Source organism: Hermetia illucens, chromosome 3 (genome assembly GCF_905115235.1).
Source record: "Hermetia illucens chromosome 3, iHerIll2.2.curated.20191125, whole genome shotgun sequence".
NCBI classification, from domain to species: domain Eukaryota; kingdom Metazoa; phylum Arthropoda; class Insecta; order Diptera; family Stratiomyidae; genus Hermetia; species Hermetia illucens.
In genome coordinates, this window is record NC_051851.1 from 89667346 (window position 1) to 89693460 (window position 26115).

The 26115-nt window shown below is 40.9% G+C and overlaps 1 protein-coding gene across 3 annotated transcripts in view; it reads left to right on the plus strand.

Moving 5' to 3' along the window:
* Window positions 1–26115, plus strand: part of LOC119652334 (hemicentin-1) — a 447036-nt gene that overhangs the window by 363223 nt on the left and 57698 nt on the right. For all 3 annotated transcript variants that reach the window (XM_038056346.1, XM_038056348.1, XM_038056347.1), the window contains 2 exons: window positions 4290–4428; window positions 20819–20967. In XM_038056346.1, coding sequence (XP_037912274.1) covers window positions 4290–4428; window positions 20819–20967 — 288 coding nt within the window. The remainder of the gene's footprint in view (window positions 1–4289; window positions 4429–20818; window positions 20968–26115) is intronic.

Below are 26115 nucleotides of genomic sequence, written 5' to 3' on the forward strand. Positions count from 1 at the left end.
CTAATTGTGGATAAAATTCTGCACCAAGTGCTCTTGGTTGCAAACTTCGGGAAAGTGGATTACACTGCATAGCACGTATCCATTGCAAATTCCGTCTTCGATCATACCCTCACGGGTGATGACCTGTGCCCCGACCAATTTAATTTTGAAGAGCTCCTAATTTTTCGTTGTTGTTGTTGTTTCTCTCCTCACATAAAGCTTGCGTATACCGAAGAACATCTACGACGGATCGCGCCTTCAACCGATGTTTTCTTTAATAATAATAATCGTAGGCGTGACAATCTAATGAGGGCACTTAATTGAAGACTTAGCGGTACACTACAGGATTAATATACCCCGTAGGAGGCAATGTCATTACGCTAGCCCGGATTTAACTAAGGTACTCATTTACAGATGAGACGACTGGTATTCGCCGTAGAGTTACGATACAAATCCCACTGCCACCAGTGAGATTTGAACCGCGACCTTCCATACGAGAGCCTAGTGCTCTAACTACTAAGCCCTCCAGACGATGCTTTCTTTGTCTTAAATTTTTATGAGGCGCGGTGTTAGGGGTTCCCAGCCTTTTGTGGTAACTTCGAGCCATAAGAACTGAGAATCCTCTTATTTGTGTGTGTTCCGCGAGAGTCACGGAGGAGAAGGAATGCCGACAATTCTAGCAGACGAAGTAAGGCCCAAAGCCTCATGTTTTCCACATTGAAAATTTCTTGAGATGCAGTTCATGCTTATCTCATATATTGATTCAACGGAAAACCCGTGTTTTTGGTTATAGTGCGTGTTTGAGAGACATTCCCCTAGGTTTTTGCTCTACTATACTAACTTGCGTAGCACGCAAACCGTGCTCGTCGGAAAGTAACAAAGTTGCCTCCGTATGTCGGGATTCTGCATATGATGTAGCGACTCTACCAATCTGTCTTCCGTTAAGGAAATTATTATTAAACTGGTGGTGAAAAGCCTAGCTGGTAATCCGATTACAAATCTGTTACTCTATCTCTGAAAATGATGTGGGTATGAGTACACCGTAGGTCTCAATTCGTTTTAGGGTTGAGTATAGCAATGCTCCCATTCGGAAAGCAACTGGCTCATGGGCAAAGATATTGTTGTGTCATAATAAGCTAGATATCAGGAAAGAAAAATAATTACCTTAACTTGAAAAAACAAAACGAGGAATCCTCACTCTTTCTCTAGATTGTCAACTCCATAAGCAGCACTACTAATAAGTGGCATTTACAGGAAAGGGCGGAAACACCAAAGGCGGCTTTACTTTAGGATTGCGGCACTTGGGTCTCAAATTTTCCGCTTCAACGCGCGTGGTCGAGCTGCTTTTTTTTATTTTTCTTTTCAGCCCCTCGTCCGTTTTGGTTCGGTGCGAATGCAATGCCTAAGTTTTCATTGGATGTACATACGAGGGTAGTTCAATAAGTCTCTAGAATAAAGTGTAAAAACAATCTTTTTGAGTAAATTTTTTTTTTATTTTTCAACATAATCTCCTTTTCAAGTTTGGAAATAAGAAAAAGTCATTGGGGGCTAAATCTGGTGAATACGGTGGGTGTTCGACCAATTCAAAGTTTAATTCTTCAATTTTAGCCATTGAAACGAAGAAGAACAAGAATTTTTTTTTTCGCGTGGTGTGTGTGTTTTTTTTTTAATTTCTTCTTTCAGTTGCCTCAATAATGATGCATAATACTCACCAGTAATTGTTTTACCCTTTTCCAAATAGTCAATAAGGATAATTCCACGGGTATCCCAAAAAACTGTAGCCATAACCTTACCAGCTGACTTTACGGTCTTCGCCTTCTTTGCAGCTGGTTCACCCGTGCCGATCCATTGTTTTGACTGTTCCTTCGTCTCAGGAGTGTAGAGGTGTATCCACAGTCACAAACCGACGAAAAAATTCCTCAGGATTCTGACTTATGCGCGCCAAAAGAGCCTCAGAGGTGACCACTCTATTTCGTTTATTCTCAGCTGAGAGCAAACGCGGCACCCATCTTGCTGATAGCTATCTCATACCTAATTTTTCATGTATAATTGAAACAAGTCGGAATACCGGAAGCTCGCGCTTCGGGTATAAAGGTTTTGTGTTATGTAAGAGACGCACATTTCTCTGTCCGTATATAGCTACAAATCCAACATAATCCTTCATATTTTTCCAAACTACGAGACATACGTACATATTAGAGCCATAGATATCATGCTCACCCTAAACAAACAAACTGCCTATTACCTGCTGTACACATATATGCACATATCTAAATTTATCGTACTCATATTTCCGATTTACGTCTTATATCTATCTGAATTAGGCACTAGCCGCAAAGTTCATTAGCACGCATATATTATATACCTACATATACCAGACATGTGGTTGACAAATAACTAAAAAACTAAAACAAAATAATTGTCTGCGACCCAATTCATAAAAATTCATTTCGTTGTGGTATTGACGAATTGATATGTGATGATGACGTCATGCGGGTTGTAGAGTGCACGAAATTCACAAAAAATTGTAAAGTTTCACCCCCAATAACTTTGTTAATAATAGTTGGATTTTCTTCAAACTTGACCAAACTGTGCATTATATTCTTCGTTACACTCATGCCAAATTTTGTATTTCTGGGATGAACATAAGGGGGGGTTCCGGGTAAATTTCTAAAATGTGGAAATATACTATTATTAACTTTATTTGTGCAGATATCGGAACCGGATATATTTTGAGGCCTAGATTTCGTAGAGATGCACCACTGTGATTTTTTCCAGATTTTTCGGTTGGATAGGTTCTGAGAACGAGACCTGTTACACTTTTTGTGGGCCATATTTTCAACCCTGACTCCCCTATGTTTCATCTAATATCAAATATTGAACCAGATTCGAAAAGTACTAATTGAGACCTTTCATTTGATACCCTACTTGGCTACATTCTGTGAAAAAAAAATTTGCACCCTCCATTCACATGTACGGAGAGCCCCCCTTAAACTTAACGCAAGATGGCGCCACTTACTGCATGTAAAGGGATCACCAGATTACATACTCTCACCAATTTTCGTGACAATCGGTCTAGCCGTTTCCGAATAAATCGGGTGTGACAGACAGACAGACAGACAGACAGACAGACAGACAGACAGACAGACAGACGGACAGACGGACAGACAGACACCGTCACCATTCTAATAAGGTTTTGTTTCACACAAAACCTTAAAAAACTGTACCTATTGATATCCCTGTGGCCACAGCTAACTCGCGCACTTTTAACCTTCTATCCTTCAACACCATATCGTGGATTTTATTGATGATTTCGGGAGTAGAGGGGGGGGGCCTTCCTGAACATGGTTCGTCACTTGTTGATTTACGACCACGCTTAAATTCACTTACCCAATTATAAAGCGTTGCCAAGGCGGGGACAGATGTGCCATGAACCGAGTCTAATTCATTTTTTATCTCATATGGAGTTAAGCCCTTTAAATGAAAATGTTTTATTACCGCTCTGAACTCGTTTTTTTCAATTTTTTTTAACAAGCAATTTTTTTTTTCAATTGATTTTAAAAACACGTAAACTCAGAAGATGTGGACTGTGACTGCACTATATATCTAGTCGGGAGTGGCGCTGACTAAAAACAGATGATTTAGGGCGATTCGCGCGCCATCCGTTGGTCATTCTAAGGACTTATTGAACTACCCTCGTACTTACAAAGTGGAAAAGTCTAATATTTGAATTGGTTTCCACACTATTTACATTTCATCACATTTGCGCCTCTATATATTTCAATGCTTCAGTTTCAAAGAAAGTTGATTTTCCCACAATAAGTCTACAGTGAGCCTCGATTAGCTTCAGAACCTTTGGGAATGGAATCCTTTGAGGCAACTAAATTTTTCTGGAAGTTTTGTTCATGGAGTATTTTCCAACTGAAGCCGCAACTAATTGACAATAAGGAATTGAATAAAGCCGTTTGTGGCCAGAAGTGGGCGTAATCAATTGAAGCGCACCTGTGAATTGCACTGTTTACATCCGTATATAAAGTATCGATGGTTAGACTCGATTTTCGAATTTCAGTAAGGGACAAGATCGAAAGCGCACAGAACTCCACTTGCATGCAAAGGACCTGACTGTTGTGCAATCCTGGGAGGCACTTCCTACCAGACTAGAGTATCCTTTCAAACCACACTGCGTCGCCTCATCTCCTTGCACTTGTCGTTGTATATTTGCTTAAAGCAAACATTGCATAAATTCTCTTCTTGGTTGTTTATACATACATAGGTTAATGTACATTTGTTTTGTTTTTATTTTTTCGCAGGGAATGCGGATGTCTGGTGAGAACATAGAGACTCTGCAACTAACTTTTTTGGAACGGGAGAGTGCAGGGTCATACGCCTGCGGCGCAATGAACACGGAGGGCGAGACAAGGAGCTCCGGACTAACACTCAAAGTGCAGTGTAAGTATACAATCATCTCCGCATACATGTTTAATGTTGCTGTCCCCTGCTATGTGTAGTTCCTGTGAAAGTCGAGCCGCAAAGCTGTTTGAAAGTTTCAAGCAGCATAGCTTGTATTTCAGGTCATGCTGTTTATTCTGGACAGGATTTCGTTAATGTAGGACCTGGCTTTCATCGACGACTAAGTTATTAATAACAAAATGCTGTCTTGCCCCGAGGTGGTCCAGAAGTTCGCTACTAATTATCTGCAAAAATCGTAAAGGGCACAATTGTGCCATTGGAAGTGTCGGAAGCATGCTGCACTCCTTTTCACACTCATGTTTAGTGCTGCTTACTACTTTCAAGGACGTTCTGAATGGTGGTTAGCTGCTATGCTACAGAACAAGCAAATAAAAGAACTTTTTGTAGGGCTGACGTTTCTAAAGAATTCGACTTCCACTGGCTGTGTTATTCCTAGATATGTAGCTCTTTCTTTTGACCCTCTAATGTATATACACAGATCGGGACGTGTTTGCCTGGTGACGACGTTTGTAGGACATTTTGATTGTTGAAGTCATGCCACACATTACAGGAAAGTTTGTTGGAGTTTATTGAATTCACATACGAGGAAAGCATGGAGATGAGCATTCGCTTTGCTTTATTTTAATCGAACACTACCATGACATTTCCCAGAAGTTTACCGTGTTGTGAAAATGGGCTACTGTTCATTTCATTTGATCATTCTAATTCAGCTGACGTAGGATGCCAAGCTATATACAGTTTTTGCAGTTTCACTGCTATAGATATGATATGTGTACCGGTACATGTTTGCCAGTAAAATGCAATTAAATATAGGTCGAACGCAGCTGGGCAAAGGAAAGATAAAATGTCCTTGATTATCTGCCAAGCCATCAGGATAATTAAACTTGTGCAGTTGGAAGATTTTTGTAATAAAATAGTAGAAGTTGACTTTAGGTTTGTCGAATAAGGAGTTCATTGTTCATAAAACGTACATAATTCGACTTGCGCATTACATGCTCAAACCAGGTTCATAGCCCACGTAAATCAGGAGTAAACATATAAGTGAATAAGTTAAACGGATTGTGTAAAAGGACTGAGCTTGATGGTTTATTGAGTCGTAGTTTATTTTAGACTGAGTAAGTCTAATTACAACATTAACTTATTGCCTATGATCACGATGGGGACGGCTGTCAGCAATTTTTCGAATTGGTTTAACTATAACTGATGAATCGAAAAATAGTGCAATCCTTGCATCAGCAATTATTGACTGCGCGTGTAGGTTCTCACTCGTTGTCATTCAAATGCGATAGTCCTGGATCCCTAAAAAAATTGGATGTCATGCCATTGAATCTGACATTTCTTGTTGCATGTAGATTTGGTATTGAAGATGATTTTTTTACTGCTGGAGGTGCTGATGGTCCTTCCTTCTTTCCAATTGTTCCAGCAATGGGCACTGGAGGTGGTGGTGGTAATTCCCGTCCTTATTTCGTCTCAATTGCTGCGACAGTGGGCTTGTTTTTAAATTTGGAGCAAAGCCTACCAATAACAAAGAATGTAAGGCAGCATTCGACTATGGTGAGTATTCCGATGCAGCGAGGGGCTATACATTTTTTTACAGAATATGGTCACGTGGGGTAGCTAATTAATAGGGCTCAATTAGTATTTTTCGAAATTGATCTAATTTCTGATACCGAGTGAAACATAGGGGCGATAGGGCTCAAAATGTGTGCTCCAAAAAGTGAAACAGGTCTTCATTTACTGGTGTTAGTCAAAATTACATATCTTATATCATATCATTATAAGTTCATCATAAAGAAGATAATCATTTAAATAATTTTTGGATTTCGTTACCAATTTTTGTAGTGTGGTTGATTCTGTCGTTGTACATTAATTATATCTTGTATGTTATTGTTTTCTAGGACATTATTAATGTTGGCTTTTATGGTGAGGAAGCCAATTTCCATGCGGTAGTCGAGTGTTTTTTCAATTTTCCGGAGTTTTGAATTTCGAAAAAGATCTTGGATTCGCTATAGCTCATAAGATAGGTGGGATGAGAAGGGAAATTGTTTCCGAGAGGTTGTGAATCGGTTCAATATCTTTTATAAAACGTTCATACTGGTCCATGTCGATAGTGTGAATCAGTTTAAAGTTTCCGTCTTGTATTGCGTTGATTATGTGGGGTAGCAGTCTGAAAACAAAAACTTCAGTTTCTACAACAATTTCTTGTTTATATCGTGCATAAACTGTCTCACCTATTGCCTACTGCTTAGCCAGTTGTCTCGTGTTATTGTAACTTTCTATGCCCGTTTGTTGTTCGATTCGATATCTGATTATCCCATTTTCTCCCAATCTTCCGAATCTACCGCTGGCATGCAGTCAAAATGTAACTCAGTTATTTTTCCAGTAACTGAGTATATGGTGAAGTTATATTCGCTTACTGCACGCTGCAGAAGCAAATCAAAGCAGCAGCGAACAAAGCTTCGGCTGGAGTTTTGGCCTTAAGTAGGCTAATGGCAAATACTGGGGTTTCTACGTCTAGCAGGCGACATCTCCTGATGAATTCAACACAGTCTCTATGTCAGACTCTACGGTCCAAAGATATGGGCTGATACTCTTTGGCAAGGGGGTATGTTGGATGCGTCTCGCGCAAGTACAATGACGGGGAGCTTTGCGGGTAACGTTTGCGTACCGCACTGCAACTAAACTGGCCGTGATGGTGATCGCGGGAGTGATCCACGTTGCCCTTCTTGCTAACGAGCGTAAAGCCATATACAAACGCGAGGGAGTAGAGTCAAGAGGTCATGAAGAACGGCAACACACCCTGGATGAGTGGCAACTCTCTTGGCAAAATGAAACTCGAAGCAGATATAGCGGCTCATTGCCAACTTAGGTGCGTAGCTGAATCGGAAGCACAAGACTGAAAAGGCACGATCTTCCGATTATGTGTTTTGCAATGAAGTTGCACGATGAACATCACTCCTTTTTTTCTTGTGGAACGTAAGATGGGACTCGTTAGCAGCTTTATTTAAACACATATTTTTACAGACAGCATTGTCGAGTTGATGGATGAAGAGTGTTGATACGCGGAGCCGTGTTTCGCATTATGTTCTGGTTCTTCTCGTTGTAAAGAAAATAGAGCTCGACCGGTGCAGGAGCCGGATGGCTGAAGGTCCGTTGAACTCACAGTTAGCCTATTTCTCTCCTCTCCTGATAGTGAAAAGAATTTCCCGATTTGAAGGCTCCGCAAGCCGAGTGAGCTCATAGGCTAGCCCGAAGTAATGTAAAAAAGGGTTCCACGCTAGCTCTCTGACGATGGGGAGATGTTTGATAGTCCGACGACGTACTGTTCCGGGAGTCCAACACTCTGTGTACTCTACCGGCCCCTTCCTCCCTATAAAAAAAGATCGAACTTTACTTTTCGGATCGTGGTTATGCGATTGAACCCGTCATAACACACGGCCGCAAGATTTCTCTACATCCAGAAATGCAATGTAAAGAAGGCGATGTTTCTCAGGGAGTTACTCCATCAGTAACCCCGCAGCATGTACGGCGCCAGTAGTTCCGCAGTTCTTCACAAATGGTTGTCAAGAATGCGTTCAAAAATCCTCTTTTGCTGGACTACTTTCTTTCTCTATATTGGAACTGTGGTACTTTCTTGCCAGTCAGATGGTGTTCTACCTTCCTGAATAACCCGATTGAAGTGTTCCCTGAGCTACAGTTTTGGGTTCCAGTTCTGCAGTTTTCAGAGCTCAGATGTCGTCAGGTTCTGTTGCTTTCCTCGATTTTATTCGTTTTATTATAATACTTCCTCGATTTCAGGGGCACTGACAGGTCGAATTGCTCCAAATATCGATAATGATTGTGGAAATGGAAGATAAATAAATTCTTCAGTTGAAATCTGCCATTTATCCGGCGCGACTTGACGGTTGGTAAGCAAAGTATCATTCTTGTCACTGACGCCACAGAAGTGTTTGATATCCTATATGCGTTCGTGTCTGCTTTTAGTAAGTTGATACAGACCTCTCTCACCATTCCGTGTGTCCAGTTTATCGCAAGGATTTTTGTAATGGACCGCTCGGATTACAGCGATTGCTTTCTTTGCTTCCCCGTTGGCATTCTTTTAAATTTGCCCATTGGTGAGCATTTTATCGTCGACAAATCTGTGGTAGAGGCATTTCTTTTCACAAACATTCATTCCAAAATCGCCATTCCAAAACCAAGTATCTCGGTTTATGAACCGCTTACTTAGCTTGGTGAGCCCGATGGTTGCATAGGCCGCTTTGTGGATCATGTCTTTAATTTTGTTTCACGATTCTTCTACATTCGTTAAGTTTGGAATATAGTCGATTTGCGTTTTACTATTCCTACAATAAAATATGGGAAGATAAGGCAATCATTTGATGAACCATGTGGTCATAAGCACAAAGTCATGGGTCTCTACACAATCGACTGTTCGCTCGTTACACTCATTGCGTGCTCTAAACTCCCTTCCCGCATGGCAACTATTACCGTCTACCTTTTGACCCATATGACTATTCAGGTCGTCTGCAGTGATGATATAGTCATCAGGAGGCACGTTGCAAGTCTTTGCATCGAGACGTTGCCAGAGGGTATTCTCCCCGCCATCAGATTGACCTGCCTGTGATGGGTACATGGTGAAGAAATGGATAGTGCGATCAGTTGATATAATGATGAGCTTCACCAGTCGGTCATTAAATTGTTCAGCTTCTTTACTGGCATCATGGAAATCCTCTGAGGTGGAATTGCCAAAACCATACTAAGATATGAGCTACCAAAATAGAGAAGTTTATATCAATTTGCACCGCGGTCGCTTTGTACCTCGCAGCTTTTCGCACCAGACCATCGGGTTTCTTATAGAGCACAGATACCAATGCGCCTTTTCCAGAGGGATCTTACGAGCTCCTCGGTCTTTCCAGTTAGGGTGCCAATATTTAGCGAGAAGACACGTATTTGTTTTGCTCGAACTAACTCATTTACGTTCTAACACAGTCCGTGCACCAAATCAAAACCCTTTCCCATTTCTCCACAGGACTCAGCCCCGCCGTGTCGCGTCGACTGAGGTGCACGCCCTAGCATTTCTCCGAGGCTTGTGAATTAATCTAATCATTTTGTTTTTAATGACAGTGATTGCATTTTCTTGGTCGGCCTGTCGCGGGAACTGTCACCAATAGAGACCACCATTGGATTTAGTATAGTGGAATAACTCTAACTATACTTTTTCTAAATCTTTCCCTGATCTTAGTATTTTATTTCTGTTTTACTAAGGGTAGTACAAAATGCGACCATTTTGATTTCCATAGTCCAAACTTTGCAAATATGTCAATAGCGGTTAAACCTCGGTATTTTTCTGTGCTGAATAAGTTAATATGAATGGTAAGACCAGGGTTGATCGGGAATGGAGTAGAATTCAAAAACGATTTGTTGGAGTGTCGATCATATTTGTTTGCTTTGCGAACAAAGTAGCGTTGAACAAAGCTCTTTATATTTGCTGACGTCTTCGGAAAGTAAAAATTTTCAAGGAGTTGCAACCGATTTTGTTCGGAATTGCGATAAGCTCTTTTGCGAGTTTGCAAAATTTTTCTTCTTGTTCCATCTCATTGGGGATATCTTCACTATTTTCTCTGCGAATCGTATTCGGTATCTGCTAAAATGATAAGGGCAAACTTCCTCCGCCCATAACTTCTTAACCATTGTACGATATCGTTTATTGAGTTTTGTGGCTTGATAACTGTGTTCCTTGTAAAATTCGGAAAGAGATTGTGGTGGCCGATAACGACCTAGAGGGCAGAACTATCCCAGAAACAAAAAAAAATTGGCAACGTAGAACGTGAAGGTCCGCCCGCAAAGATTGAAGCTCCATCAAAGTACTCGGTCGACATGTTCTTGCACGCCTCTGTGCTAGCCAGGCGCGGGAATGTGGAGTTCTTTGAGTGCTTTGATCCCTCACGCTTCATTAATAATATCATAATAATAATCGTTGGCTTAACAATCCATATTGGATCTAGGCCTTCAAGTATGTTAGAGCACTTCATTCAAGACCGTAATGATACACTAGGAGGCAATGTGGTCAGCATTGCGCTCGCCCGAGATTATTACCCTGATTTGACTCAAGTACTCATTCACAGCTGAGGCGACTGGTATCCGACGTCAAATCGCGATACAAATTCCACTGTCACCAGTGAGATTTGAACCGCGACCTTCCGTACGACAGCCTTGTGCTCTGACCACTCAGCTATCCGGACAAAACGCTTCATTAACGCTTCATTACTACAAAATTAACGTGTCTATTCCGATGTATGGATCCGCACCGGATTTCAAAATAGACAACACAAGGAATTTGCGACGGCCTAACGAATAACAACCAGAATGCGAATTAAAAGTAAAAAATAAAAAAAAAACGGCTCGATCGCGCGCGTGGAGCCGTAAGTCTCCGGACCCGAGTACCGCGATCAAGGAGGGGAAGATCCATGATGGATCACAATCCCGATCATTGCCTCTTCGCCCTCAAATCGTGATTGAGGCACAGCCCCTGAGGTTCCCACCCTTCCTTGACGTCCTCCGACCATTTCGTCTTTCAGAGGATGTCCCCTTTATTTGTAATGAACTTGAATGGGTCGGAGAATCAGACGATCAACCTAAGTGGTCGACAAGCAGAGCTATCCCAAAAACCTAAAAAAATTGGCGAAATTGACCGTGAAGGTCCGCCTGCAAAGATTGATGGAGTTTCAATCTTTGCGTTTAGGTTTTTTGGAATAGCTCTGCCTTCTAGGTCGTGGTCGAAAATGGCAATATCATTGGTGTAAACGGAACAGCGTACACCTATGTATTCCCGAAGTATGCCATCGAGAGTTCTCTGGAAAATCGAAGGACCATTCTTCGATTCAAACGGGAGGCGGGTGAATTCGAATTTTCCGTTGTTGATGGCAAAGGCGGTGTTAGGTATGTCCCGTTCTCTAAGTGGAATCCACATTTGAAGACGACTATTGAGAAAAGATTATTTTACCTTCCATCCTTCTTTCCTTTTTCCCCTATTTTAGATATCGGATATCTGCACGCAATATAAATCGAATTGGGTTGGTGGTAATCGTTTGCCATACGATATTTCTTTTCACCAGATGAGGCAGTTTCTTGGAGACGATCCAAACTGGCGAGTTATATAGAGATTTGAACGGTCTAATTATTCCGTCCGCGATAAGTTTGTTTACTTCTTCCTCGACTATACTAGTGTAAATCAGCTTCTTGACGGGTTCTGTGACTAACTTGAAACGATTTTTCAGAAGTCTTTTCAATTTATTTGGTTGTGGTCTTGATGTTGAGATAGTTGATCGTTTTTGAGATGTGTTGTTTTAAGGTGATAGTTATTCGTATGGATGATTGCTTTCAACTGTTTGAGAGTAACATTTTCAATAATACCATCGAATGAAATGAAATTTGTTATGACGAAAAATTGAATTTTATCTGGATTAAAGGGGTCATTCCCTGTGTCGGATCCGAGGAATCGAATTTTTTTGGTATTAATTTTATCTAGAATATATGCAGTCATTTGGAAATTACAGCATTAAACAGGTAAAATGTCGCACGCCAGGTTTACGTCGATCGCTGTAATAAAACACGTATTTATCGGTCAGAATGACATCGCTAAAATCATAAGCATTGAAGCCAAGGCTTTACATGTGTTTCTTCAAGAAACCTAAGGTTTATGGACTAGGTATAGAAGATTATTGGTCAGTTAAGATTTTATAGCTAAAAATCACATTCCACTTTTTGAATGCATTTTTCTGCATTTTTCTCGAAACTGCCAGTTGAAAATCTGCGGCCACATTAGCCCAAAATTTATCCAACGAAATTCTTTGACATGTCCACGACTTATCCAGAACATATATCTACGGTTCGCAAACTAGGATTATTGCAATACATTCAACATTTTTAAATAATCCTAGTTTGCTGACTGTGGTTAAGTCCGCACGTTAAAATGCCTTTAAAATGATCACAGCACCCCCTAGCGTGGCAGCAGAAAAATACCTTTTTTTGGAGATGGAGTTGCTCTATATTTCAATAACGGACAATGCTATTAGGCTTGAAAAATTACCACGCATATTCAAGATATTAGTAAATATTATGTAGGGTGAAAAATTCGTATTTGTGCCTTCATCCAACTCTTCACAACAAAATTTTAGAAAAAACGAAGAAAGCGTCCCTCACACTGTATGACCCCCTTAAGGCTGAATAGATTTCCGTAGCCATGGTAGGTGATAGGTGGAGTTAGCGCAAAAAGTTTTATTATTTAAGATAGGGTTTCGGATATGGCTGGATTGTATGAAATTCTTACTGCATCCGGTGTCAACTAAAAATTTCAATGGCTCTTCACTTCTGTTCGAAATAAAGAAGTGAAGAACCCTTCACTGTAAAAAATAAATTTCATCAACCTGTTCCATTTGTTCAATGTTTGATTCGTTATTTGAGTTTATCTAGCCCCTTTCGTCCTCCTTGCTCATAATCTTCTTGTACTACCTTGGCGTCACTTCGATATCTTCTTCGGATTCTGTATAATAAACCCTTTCCACTTTAGGTGGCTAGTGGTGTCTTTAAGAAAATTGTCGAGGACGCTTTTGTACCCATCGTTGGTCCTGTGGTCTATTAACATAATTCACAGCGTGACACCTTGTGGACTAAAGTGGAGGTGGTCCATGCTGGGACTGTTGGTTAACTTGCACGTGAAAACGTGGATGTTGGGGAACCTGAGGGTTATGAAGTAATTTCGGGTTTGATTTGCACCTGGATGCCGAAATTGGAACTAGTCTAGAAGTTTGTCATTACTCTTCGGGGTTAAACTTCAAGTGCGACGATATTACGCCTTTAGAGATGGAAATGGAGATGGAAATGCGAGCTATTCGCGTAATAGACACGGTAGTCCGTATTTTACAGTTTGAAGCACAAGCGTAGTCTTGGCAAATCGCCTCTTAGCCCCCTAACAAAAGTATCTACCGCTTTTTCTAAGTATGAGTGTGGTATCGATTGAACCTAGTTTATTCATGATGGGTGACAAAGGATTATACACTTCATGATAGAGCTGGTAAATGGTATTTCCTCCTTGCACCCAGATGGCCATTTAGTATTCCAAGGTACCGACATTTTTCATATCTGCTTAATGGAGAGTTAGACACTTGGAGATTTTACCCCAATTCAGGATAGTGTTGTGAGACTCTGTGATGACTGTGCGACCAATAATCTTATTTCGTATAACCGACAAAATTCCATAGTATTTTGGTGTACTCTTTAAATGGTCGTAAATGTGAAGTATTCGATCACCGGTTTTCCGCCAAGAGCTAAGTTTGCCTGGTTCTCCAGAGAGCTTTCTTATCGCACTTATCAGGGATTTTGTCCATATCTGATAAATTCCCATTACGTTAATCGGTGCATCAACATCATTATTGATATCGGATGCTGGGTTCATGATAGAAGTGAAAATGTGTCTCCCTTAAATCTTGACCAGTCGCATAATAAGCTAAGAGTTTCGTTATTAGCCGCGTTATTGGGTACGTCATTAAGTGCATTACTTTCTGTACCCGTAGTATCTAAATTGGATAATGTCTCAACTAAATCATCCATATTTAACCGAGCTGGATGACTTAAATTGTGGGAGTTCGACATAACTCGCGAATTAAGAGAGCACTATCTTCAAATAGAATCAATTGCAGGCACTTTTTTCACTTCACCCACTGTTTCTTAATTATAAAATATCGCTTTGAAAAATAATGATCTTTCGTTTTTAATAGTACTCAACCTTATGTTCCTTTGGTGAATCCAATTTCTGTTCGAGTCTTCGGGCGGATCGCTCTTACTATGTGTGTTGCTGAAACTTCGAAATTTCCTGGCATTGTCCTTTCTACCTCGTCCTGTTCCGTTAGGATTACTTAGGAGCCAAATTGTGGACACACGCGTGCTTCAGAAGTTGGTTAATTTGATATTTTTGCAATACGCTTGATTATCGCTCAGGTTTATCAGTAATTAAACTTTCTGAAAATTACGTCTCAGCACGATGTTAGGACTTTTTAGACTTGATAATTTTTTATTATCTCGTCAATATCAATGATCAATGTTTAAGTGAAGTGCATGTTTAAGTGAAGTGCAAAACCTCAGTATCTGCCTATCTGACCTTTTATTTATTTTCAGTGAATATAGCTATGTGGGGTATCAAATGAACGGTGTCGATTAATGTTTTTGAAGCAAGACTTCATTTTGATATCAGTTGTAAAGAAGGGAGGAGAGGTTAAAAAATGAGCATGTATTTCTGGGGTCCATTCTTAGTAATATATATGATATCTAGGCTTCAAAATACTCAATATATAAAAGTAATAATAGTGTTTACTATATTTTGTAAATTTGCCTAAAACCCCTCCTTAAGTTTATCCTAGAATTAGCCTGATTTTACAGTAATGCAGGTGACAATACGGTGGATAATACTGGAGAGTTTGGTAGAAATCTTACAATTGTCGACATTATAGTGAAATTACCGACGGTAAGCTATGAAGTGTCAGTATCATACTGTATTGGATAGCCAAACATACTTACAGCGCCATCGAAAGGTTTATGACCACATGAAAATTATTTCCTGCCGCGGGGGACACTTCATCCATCATTGCATTCTGCGGCTGACCATCAAAATAACAAATTCCCGCGCCCACTGCATTTAGCATTCCGGGATTTCGCTCATAATCGGCGTTCGAGTGCATCCCAACGTCTCTCGCAGCAATCAATAGAGCCTTCAACTCCCTTCGCCCATCGATCCGCCCCCATGATTCCGCGATCATCCAGATCTTTTGACAAATCTTCGGGACGTGAGCGACAACTTGCATAGCGTTCGAGAAAAGAGGACTTTTGATACTATCTGCCATCCGATCAGCGAGATAGCTCTTCCACTGTCTAGCGACGACTGGATCATACAACCGATCGATGTTGGACTTAGGGTGTCGCAGCTCTTCAACCTTACGTGAAGTGGCTTACGCAACACGCTAGCGAACGTAAGCGATCATCAAATGGTGATCCACTTCGAAGCCAATGTCAACATCTCTCTTGTCTCCCACCTCCAGGAGACAATTCCTGCTGATCGCGAGATGGTCAATTTAGTTTCCGATTTTATGGAAGCTCGAACAATGTCCCACCAATGGCAAGGCGGTGAAAGGCTCTCTCCTGAACTTTGTGTAATTGCTCGTGGAAGGTATCCTTCTCCATTATATCGGAAGTTTCCGTGGGTAATTAGCACTAAACAATTGTGATACTCCTTAATCTCCTAATCTTGCAGTCAGAATCGTGCCAGGAACCAGGTCATGAGAGCGCGCTTCGCGATAGCCATCCAGACACCGAATTCACGTCTGCTACCACTTGGCTTTCCAACTTTTACAACTTTTCTCTCTTCTAGCTTTGGCCACGATACTAGAACCTAAAAGCGAAGTACGTATTTGACAATGACTTCATATATCCAGTTTACTATTTGTGTTTTTATTTCCCAGGTTTACCTGCGGCACCTCTTGTGGAAAATAGAAGCCATCTCTCGTTATTGCACACCCAATATATATGTTCCGAATGAAATTTCGTATCCAGAATCACCCCCAGATACTTAATTGAAATTAATTAAATGAGTTTAATTACTAGTGGGAGTCTCTCTATTGGAACAGGCCAGGAAACTGATTTCCCGACAAGTGCACAGCTGAGACCCTTGGCAGGAATTTTTTCATAACAAGAACAATGATACCATCAGCTCTTCTATGGGCGTAATATGCTGTCCTGCTTAGTAAGACAAACAGAACAATGAAGTCTCAAAGTAAATTAGAAAGAAGTCGCCTTGCAAACATTTTTGCCTATAATAGTGTACATAGTGTGACCATATAAGTACGTTGGTTATAATCTACGTATAGCACTCCGTACGCCATGCCTTCTGGCGGTCTAATATAATTGATTTAAAGAAGAACGCTTCTAGAACGCTCCTATTTTATTCGTTAGAACTACGATAGTCTCTTCTTGTTGCTAAAGGAGTTCCAGTCGTTCATGCCAGCTTATGTAGAGTTGCTTCACAGGGGTCTTTCGGTTGGTAAGCATTCCGCTTACCTCTTCTTCCTGGGTTTTTTTAGTAGCTTCTCTAGAGTTTTGACAAGAAAATAGTTCACGGCTGTAATCATTAGCTAGGAGTTGTTTCCGACTTGGCTTTGTTTGCACGCTTCAGAGTATATTTTGAGGAACTGGAAAGTTGATGAGAGATTTTCCTCAAAATAAATGGATCGGCCCAATTGGACTTGAGTTGAGCACAGATTCTCTTGAAAGCACACCATCCTGGAAAACAGGTGACAGAAATGGGAGGAAGAGTTGGTAGTTTCTGGAAACCTTCGCAATAATATTGCAGTAGGAATTACTGTATTATCTTTTGAGCACTATAAAATACCTGGCATGGATGACATCTATCCACCGATCCTAGAGGCGTAGAGTGCCAAGAGCGACCTCTGATCAATATTTTTCGATTGAGTCATGTTCGGGGCTACGTGCCTATCCCTTGGCAGAAGGTTAAGTTGGGCGTCATACCGAAATCAGCGAAAGATAACCATCCAAATCCAAAAAACTTCAGACAGATCAGTTTAACATCATTCTTGCTCAACTGTTTGAGCATTACATACATGGAAAGACACTAACGTCGCACCCATTATATGAAACCCAAGGTGCACACTAGCCTACGAATTCCTATAAGCTTATTCTCCATTCTTTGCTTTCCAAGAAAGAGGATGCAACTTGGAAAGGCGAGGAAGCAATGAGGGTGTTCGCGGACACTGAAGGGTTCTTTGACAGTCCGCCTCCCTGAAAACTTTGTAATGCTGCCAGAGAACATACTACCGATTGAACTTTAATTAAGCGGATCTATGCTATCCTAACGCGAAGATTTCTATATGCCAAAGATTGTGCTGGAATAATGAAAAGCTGCCTCCTAGGAGCTGTGTAAACTGACTCACCAGTGTTTGAACTTCAACATATGTCAATACAATAACAAGGTTTTGGCAATGACCTTGCCTTGCTGGATATAGATTTTCTGTAAACCTAAATAAAACAGGATGATATTGTTTATAAAAATGCGAAAACTGAATAGCCTTTGCCCTCCATAGAAGAGTGGTACATCTCTTCCCCTGTCCAACGTGGGGGAATATCTGGCAGTTATTCTATTTAAGAAGCTTTCTTGGAATGAACGTGAAAAGGTGGGGTGAAGCGAACGAAATGATTATAGGATATGCAGACAGACTTTTGCTCGACATGACGAATTAGGCCACATGTAGTAATGTGGATATATGTATGTTACTATCATTAAACCGATATTTGCTCATGTATCCATAGCGTGGTGGGTTTAGTTGAAACGAATTTTGTTTTCACTGTAAGCTGGGCTCACTGCAAACAACTGCATGTCTAGGTATTACCGGTGCAATTAGCATGATATCCCTTGCAGTTCTAAATGCGTTATTCAATTTGTATGCTTGGATATTTACGTTCAAAGCGCTGCAATGAGAGGAATTCATTGACTGATTCGTTTAGATCTATGGGATAATAACGGGCGTCAGGAGCACAAAGTATTGGAAGGGTTATTGGAAGAATTGGATTTAGTTTTGATCTTCTTCTCAAACAAAAACTCAAACCTAAAGAAAACTGGGATGAAATAGAAGACTAGGTGGCAGTCTAGAAAACAACAGAGTTCTGCAGCAGCAGTTAACTTTTTGATTAGAAACGAGAAGTGGGCTTTTCCCTTGGGGCAATAGATAGGCAACGGTGTTTGAGGTTGAAGTATATTCGATCTTATGGGTAACAAAGGGACAGACATATTGCAAAGTGTAGTGATAGTCAAGCTGCACTGGGGGCATTTATCAGTCCGTTAATCACCTGAAAAATCAATAAGGAAAACCGGGATGTCTGGAGTTCCTTATTAAGGCAGGTCTAGACCGGATACCGGTTATTGCGCCGTAATGTTGGTAATGATATACACTAACTTGAGCCAGTAATATCACATTCATTAGTGGAAATCCTGGGATACATAAATTAATCTGCGATATTTCTTTAGACGGCGGAGTCGAGCAGAATAGACTACTTTGGTTTGACTACTCAGGGGTTACGCCTCTCCCCCAGCTCATATACACATACCCTTTCCACGAATTGCGTTTTCGGCTAAGCAGAAACTAAAGAGCTAAACCTATTGTGGTGAAATTTGCGTGTGCATGTACAGGCATACATATGTAGTAATCTCACGAAAAGTTAAGTGGAGGATATCAAATGGAAATTGTTACACAAACAATGGAGTAAACAGTTAATAAGTACAACTTTAAAGTACCGCAAGCAACATTTTCAGAAAATACCCAGTTGAAAGGTGTGAATAAATTCTGATGATGCCTCTATATAAAACCTAGGCCTCAAGGTACCAGCTATTCGGATCTCTCCACAAATGAAGTGAATAATATTATATTACCCTAGTCAGCAATGGACAGTTCATTAATTGATTTTTTTGTTCCTTTTGTTTAAAAATTAACGCGTTTTGAGTCCAAAAAAAATAGGGTGAAATAATTTGCACTTTCGATACGACACTTTTCCCGGAAATAATGTTTTCAACTCCCCAAAAACCCAAAAGTCCACGCAACATATCAGATTTTCAAATTAGCTATGATTTTCCACTCTGACAAGCGCTCATCCATACCCATGGGTTCAATACCATATTGAAAAATTACTGGGTATTCATCAAATAAACAAGTTTGAAATATTATCCCTTCTATAGAATGTACAATAAAGCGTGCATATCCAATCTCCTCAAATGTATTTTTTACAATTTGCCTCTCTTCTAGCTCATTAGGAGCCTCCACATGTTCTACGTCCTTGAAATAATATTTATTATTCCAGTTATCTGTGGCGTTATCATTGGTTCCAGTTTGGAGGCCTTCCACATTACATACGAGAGAGGCTCATTTAAAATGCAAAAGTATATGCCTCCAAGGATAATGATAGCCAACATACCGAAGGCAAACAACAATAAATAATGTGAGTTATTGAGATCGCCATCATGAAAATGGACATAAGTGTCTGCTGGAGTGTGCTCGTATTCTTGGCTATCGTTGGGAGTTCTATTCTCTCCGTGCCATAAAAAGAGTCCACATTTAATCACGGCCGTACATTTTAATCACAAAAAACAACATAATTATTCTACTATAAAGTATCCTTTCGTATTTGCACAAAGATAGCTGCCGCATTCATTTGCAACCTCATTTTCCGGTTCGTTTCTACCACTAATTACGAATAGTATTACACTTAATTCTTCTATTTGTGCTCGAGCCTCGTCGACGTGGATGGCGAGCAATTTCACATATTCTATTTTTCTTTCTTTTTCTGTTTTTGTCGAGGACAATTTAATGGCCAGCACCACATGCTGATCTGGCCATTGTTCCGATGAAAGAATCTTAGACAATGGAAGTCTGCTGGCTAGATTTTTTTCCAGTTTTTGCTTGTCCTGTGAGTATGTGTCGTCGCCTTGATGTTAGCCCCCATTACACATTAACGAATTCTCTAGTTGCTGGAAGGACATATCTGCGGCCGGAGGCGCATGCTTGCTGCTGGAATTTCGCTTGAATCTAACATCAGAAGGCGACATGGGGAGCCACTAAACCTCATAAAGTCGAAGTACTAATGCGACATCGAAGTTCGCTCCAAGTCATGCTGCGTTACAGGACTCGTGATATTATTGCTTCCTAAATCTATTTATATGTAATGAAGGAGGTTTTGATGTAGGTGGATGTGTATACTAGAGGCTGTTGTTAGATGTTAAAGGAAATGTGGGTAGGGACTTGTTTTCATTCTTTCAAAAATTATTCGTCCCGTTGTCTGTGATGAATTGCATTATTATGCTTTATTGCGTTATTCACTTCTACGGGTTTTGAGATAGAAACTTACAGAATGTTTTGAAGGTATTGATTTTATTTATTCCCTTGAGTCTTATTCCCTGCCCGATGTAGGACAAGGACAATTTATGCACATACTCATTACGGCACCCAAAGGGGCTAAAAGGAAGTAAAACGCTCTATCTACATAACAAACGCCTCTAGGAAGGGGATATGCATGTGACTTCTGTCAGCTCCTAGCGATTCGAATCGAATTTCCGTCCTGAAACAAGTTGCGTAGATTCAATCCAATTCACTAACGCTCTTATCTCCTTCCTGGAAACCTTTCCTTTTGATTTTCATTTCTGTTCAAAGTCCATAACAACGTTTTGTCTTCATTGCATGCGGAGATACACCCGAAACCTTAATCACGAATTCCTTTTCCGGAAACCACATTTGCATTAATGACCGGTTCCTCTTTGCAGATGCTCCGCGATGCAAGCCTGGAACAGAGCAGACCTCCGTCGGCGCCGTAGATTCTAGCACGATTTCGGTAAGGTGCGAAGTGGACGCGGATCCTCCAGATTCAGTGCGATTTAGCTGGACCTACAATAACACTAGGAATGTATCACCGGTAAGTCTAAGCCTGCCAGATGCATTTGTTTTTGCCTTAGAAAGTGTTGTCAGCGTAATCAATAATAATTTTATTATCTTTACAACATCAATAAAATAGATCAAATACTACTTTAGTTTTATATGCGAAAAAGTCATGCTAGCGCCAAAGTTAAAATCTAATCGAAATGATATCAAATACCAATTTCATCGCTTAATGTCACATCGGAATGAAATAAGTAATTGGTGGTAGTCCGACATATCTAACGAGCTTTAGTTATTTGATAGCATCGATTCCTTTCAATATAATATCCATCGATGGGTAAAAGTCCGCCAATATTGAAAGTGATATTTGCACAATTGGTGTCCTGTAGGTCTGACCACTAACATCAGCCCCCTTTTGCTGATAATAGCACCGCGTCTAGCATTTTGAAAAGGGTTACATTTCATTAGCAGCGATTGAAGCTGTTATTTTTCTTCCACAGAATGGCTGAAAAGGTTCTTTTCATCAGTTGCAATTTATTCGGCCGTGACTTGTCCTACTGTCCAGAAATTGAGTTGATATATGGCTATGCATATGCAAAAGGGCCTGTAAAATATCCGACAGAGAACCCATATTAGAACTCTATGATGCCTGGTCCACTTTTTAAGCTCGTTGAAAAGAAAGGGAGTGAGCTTAAAAACGCATTCACCTCGAAAAAATTAATTATTTATAAATTCATGAATCAATTAATGAATCTTTCGAAGATATTCCATTTATTCTTTCTTGAACCTACCGAAACTATAAATACATAAATTGAAAATTTGAAGCACATTATATATTATATTATTATATATACAACTAACAACAAACCAAAGAGTAGCTACTTTATTTATTATTCAAATTTGGCACCCTTGTCTATTATACGGAGTGTTCCAAAACTGCAGGACTAATTGTATGATAGGCAATTCCTCATGTACTAATAATCAAAAATGAAATTCAGTAACCTTTTTCGATTTTTTACTTCTTCGATGCCTTTAGACCACCAGATAAATCAGGGTAAAACCATTTTTGCTTTACAACTAACTACATCCCCCGTCTGGGTGATAACCACTTCCACCAACTCTCAGCTTTAATTACCAGACCATGGCTAGTATATCCTTTCAGTCACTTCGAATTCAATCGATTAGAGTTTTTTTCAGCCATTGTTAATGCATGTCTATTAATTTGGTCATTTTGACATTGATTCACTCGAGCGTAGATTCTCGCCTTGCGGATATAAAGGATATTGTTATATCTAATTATTTTTTCTCAATGATAGCGGCATTCGATGATTTATTAAGTTACATGAAAATGACAATCCTGTATTACAATAACTTGGTCTATATTACCCGAGTTGCGACAGTCTCGGCATATGCCGGAATTTACCTAATACAAGCCCTACCTAAGTCCCAAGTATTTAAGTTGGAACAATCCTATCTACTTACGCAGGGGCTCTGTTCATGGTGACCTATGTTAGGCTAATGAGAGAATCCGTTGAGAACTCCCCGCAACATCGAACACGTTTGCAGAATGGTGTACTTCTGCATGGCTCGAACCAGACGGTGTGAGAGTCCCAGGACATCAATCAAAACAGTGGAGGATTTAAGTACAATAGCTGTAGCTGACAACATTATGGGAACTACAACCAGTGGTTTCTAATTCACCTTTCTCTCTACACATTTGCGTTTAATGTTGCCATTATAAGGAATAGAAACATCAATAATATGCGCAGCGTGACCCGCCTTCTCAACAAAAATCCCGCCAGGCTTGTTGTGGGCTACATGTCGATCAGTTAGAACTTATCGGTCCCAATATATGCTGTAAGCAGAACTATCAACTATTGCCTGCGAAATGAGATGGTCCATTGTCCTTAATGCTAAACCACAAATTCTGCACTACTGGTCGCTCTCCACCCGCTCTTTCATAACCAGCCTTTTATAAGTTCGGGTGGTGACCACGCTGTCCTGAATGGCACACATAAATTCCTCCATCTGCCCAGCACACTACCACTTGTCTGACAAATCCAAGTCGACAAATGGCCGCCAGTAAAATTTCACATATTTACCGTGCATTCCTTTCCACTCTATTCGTCAATCCGCACTTGGTCTGACTTCACCCCATTCAGAGGATTGAAAGATCGATCCTCCAAGTTAAGTAGAGTCAGCCCGCAATCTGCCTTACAAACAGCCGTATGCAAGGGACTCGCCTGCTATTTGCGGTAAAAAATAAGTGCGCAGCGAGTCAGCTATTTAGACACATGGCGTTATTAACTTTTTTGAGGAGATTTCGATGCCTGGATATAGTATATGAGTATAATTTTTTGGGGTTTTACCGGTTTTCCAATCGCTGACTTATGTCTAGGTACTAATTTCATTTGAAACCCGACATGTCCTATGAGAAGCATTTAACAGATTCGGTTCCTGGTATGCATCATATTATCTTTTCTTTTACATAGCTCCCTTCAACACCTCCATTACCATCTTTTGCACTTCCTATTTGCCACCCCAACATCCTCTTATTTTCATATATTAATTTTTAAAGTTATCACTTTTATTGACTTTACGCCATCACAAAATCCCTAAAATTCATTTAAATGTTTGAAAATTACTTTTAAAAATTTCGAAAATGATCATTAACCGTTTTTGTTGTGTTTTGCAAATGCACAACCAACGCTTGTTTCTGCCTTAAGCTGAATATTGTGCATGTGGATGCTGGGGTCGAACGGCACCACTGTTGGGTGGATGCCAGGTCGAGAAAGTTCATCTGAGCCAGGGCTGTGCATCATTACGGCGAATTGTTCGCACTTGATCTAGTTTATGAACAGTTTTTGTGTTAGGCAAGTATCAAATAATGTCTTTTATTCTGGCTAATAATTTCCTGAGTGTCCGGCCAGCTGAGTGGTTAGAGCACAAGGCTGTCGTACGGAAGGTCGCGGTTCAAATCTCACTCGTGACGGTGGGATTTGTATCGTGATTTGACGTCGGAGACCAGCCGACTCAGCTTTGAATGAGTACCTGAGTTAAATCAGGGTATCAATTCCGGGCGAGCGCAATGCTAACCAGATTGCCCCCTAGAGGGTACTGTAATCCTGTAGTGTACCGTCACGATGAATGAAATGCTCCAGCACATTTCAAAGCCCTAATCCAATTAGATTGTTGCACCAATGATTATTATTTTTTTTCCGAGTTATCATAATCTCGGCAGAAACCGGATTTTACCTAATACTAGCACTAAGTGCCAAGCATTTAGGCTTGGACGATCCTACCTACTTAAAAACTAAAGGGGCGCTGGTGGTAGTGGCCGGTGGTAGGTGAATGGGAGAATCCGTCGAGTACTCCCTGCAACATCGAGCACGTATGCAGAATGGTGTACTTTTGCATGGTTTGAATCAGATTGTGCGAAAGTCCCACGACATCAAGGAAGCCATGAGGGATGTAGGTACAATACCTGTAGCAGACAATATTGTGGGAACTACAACCACCCGTTCGAGACGCCAAATTTCTTTGATTTCTCGAGCCAATGACTCATAGTTCACTTTCTTCTCCACATATTTCCGCCTAATGTTGCTGTTACGGGGGATAGCAACATCAATAATATACGCGGAACGACCCGTCTTGTCAACTAACAGTACGTCAGACTTGTTGTGTGCTGTATGGTGATCAGTCAGAACTTGCCGGTCCCAATACATGCTGTAAGCAGAACTATAAAGTACTGCTTGCGGCTCATATCGGTAAACCGGACATGCTCCCGTGATCAGTCCATGCTTGTATGCAAGGTTTTAATGGATAACCTCACATACAGCATTATGCCTGGTGCCTGGTGCCGGTGCCATAAAAGTACAGCCAGAAATGAGATGGTCCAACGTCTCTAACGCCGAACTACACATTCTGCACTGGTCGTTCTGCACCCGTTCTTTCATGATGAGTTTTTTATAAGCTCGGGTGGCGACCACGCCGTCCTGAGTGGCACAAATGAACTCCTCCATCTCAGGAAAGAGCTCCCCCACACAGCCATCTGTTCGACAAATGCAAATCGACAAATGGCTGCCAAAGACAATTCACGTATTTACCGTGCATTGCCTTCGACTTCCATTCAACGATCCGCTCTTGGTCCGACTTCATCCCACCCAGCGGATTGAAAGATTCAATCCTTCAAGTTAAGTGGAGGCAGTCAACCACGCCCCTACCTCCGATGTCTCGAGGCAGGTTCATTCGCTCCAAAGCAGACTTTGGATGATGCATTCGGGATTTGGACATATTCACCGCTGGACGTTTTCCAGATCGGTCTTCGTCCAGGGCAATATTCCGAATGCATAAGCCAGTGAAGGAATAGCGAATACATTCAATGCGCTTATTTTATTCTTCTCCGAGAGATGCAATTTCAGCACCAGCTTTACACGTCGCAGGTATTATGACAGCAGAGCCTCCCTCAGATCACCAACTCGAACATAGGTAGTTTGTCTCGGTCACAGCTTCGATGTCGAGGTCACCAATGCTATGTCCAGCTTGCGGCTCGTGATGACCTTTGCGGATGGCTTGGATTCGACACTTTTCTCATTCAAACTCCATCCGAATATCACGGCTGAACATACCTATTATTCGCAACAGACTTCTAAGATGGCCGTCAGTACCAGCATACAGCTTGATGTCATCTAAGTACATCAAGTGTGTCAGTTGGCACTTAGCACTTAGCCCATATTTTATTGCAAAACCATGCCCTCTAGCATCATTCAGTAGCCATGAAAGAGAATTCAGTGCCATACAAAACCAAAGGAGACTCAACGAATCCCCCTGGAAGATGCCCCTCCATATACGGTTGGGCTCTGAGGTATCAGCACCCTCAGATATACATGGATAAGGTTGTATGCCACCCTTCTATGACTGCCGCCAAAAAAGTAACTAAAGAGGTTTCTTTGGCCTCTAATTGCTTGTCCTACAACTACCGAGTCGATGATGAGTTGCTCTTTGCAACCCCTTAACCCAACTCGGCAGCCCTTCTGCTCCTCGGACAGAGTATCATTGGTGTCGAGGTACGCATTGACCCTGCCACTAACAATGGACGTTATGAATTTGTAGAGGGTTGGTAAGCAAGTAATCGGTCTTGTGTCTGCGGGGTCCTGTACCGTGTCCTTCTTACGGATAAGGTAGG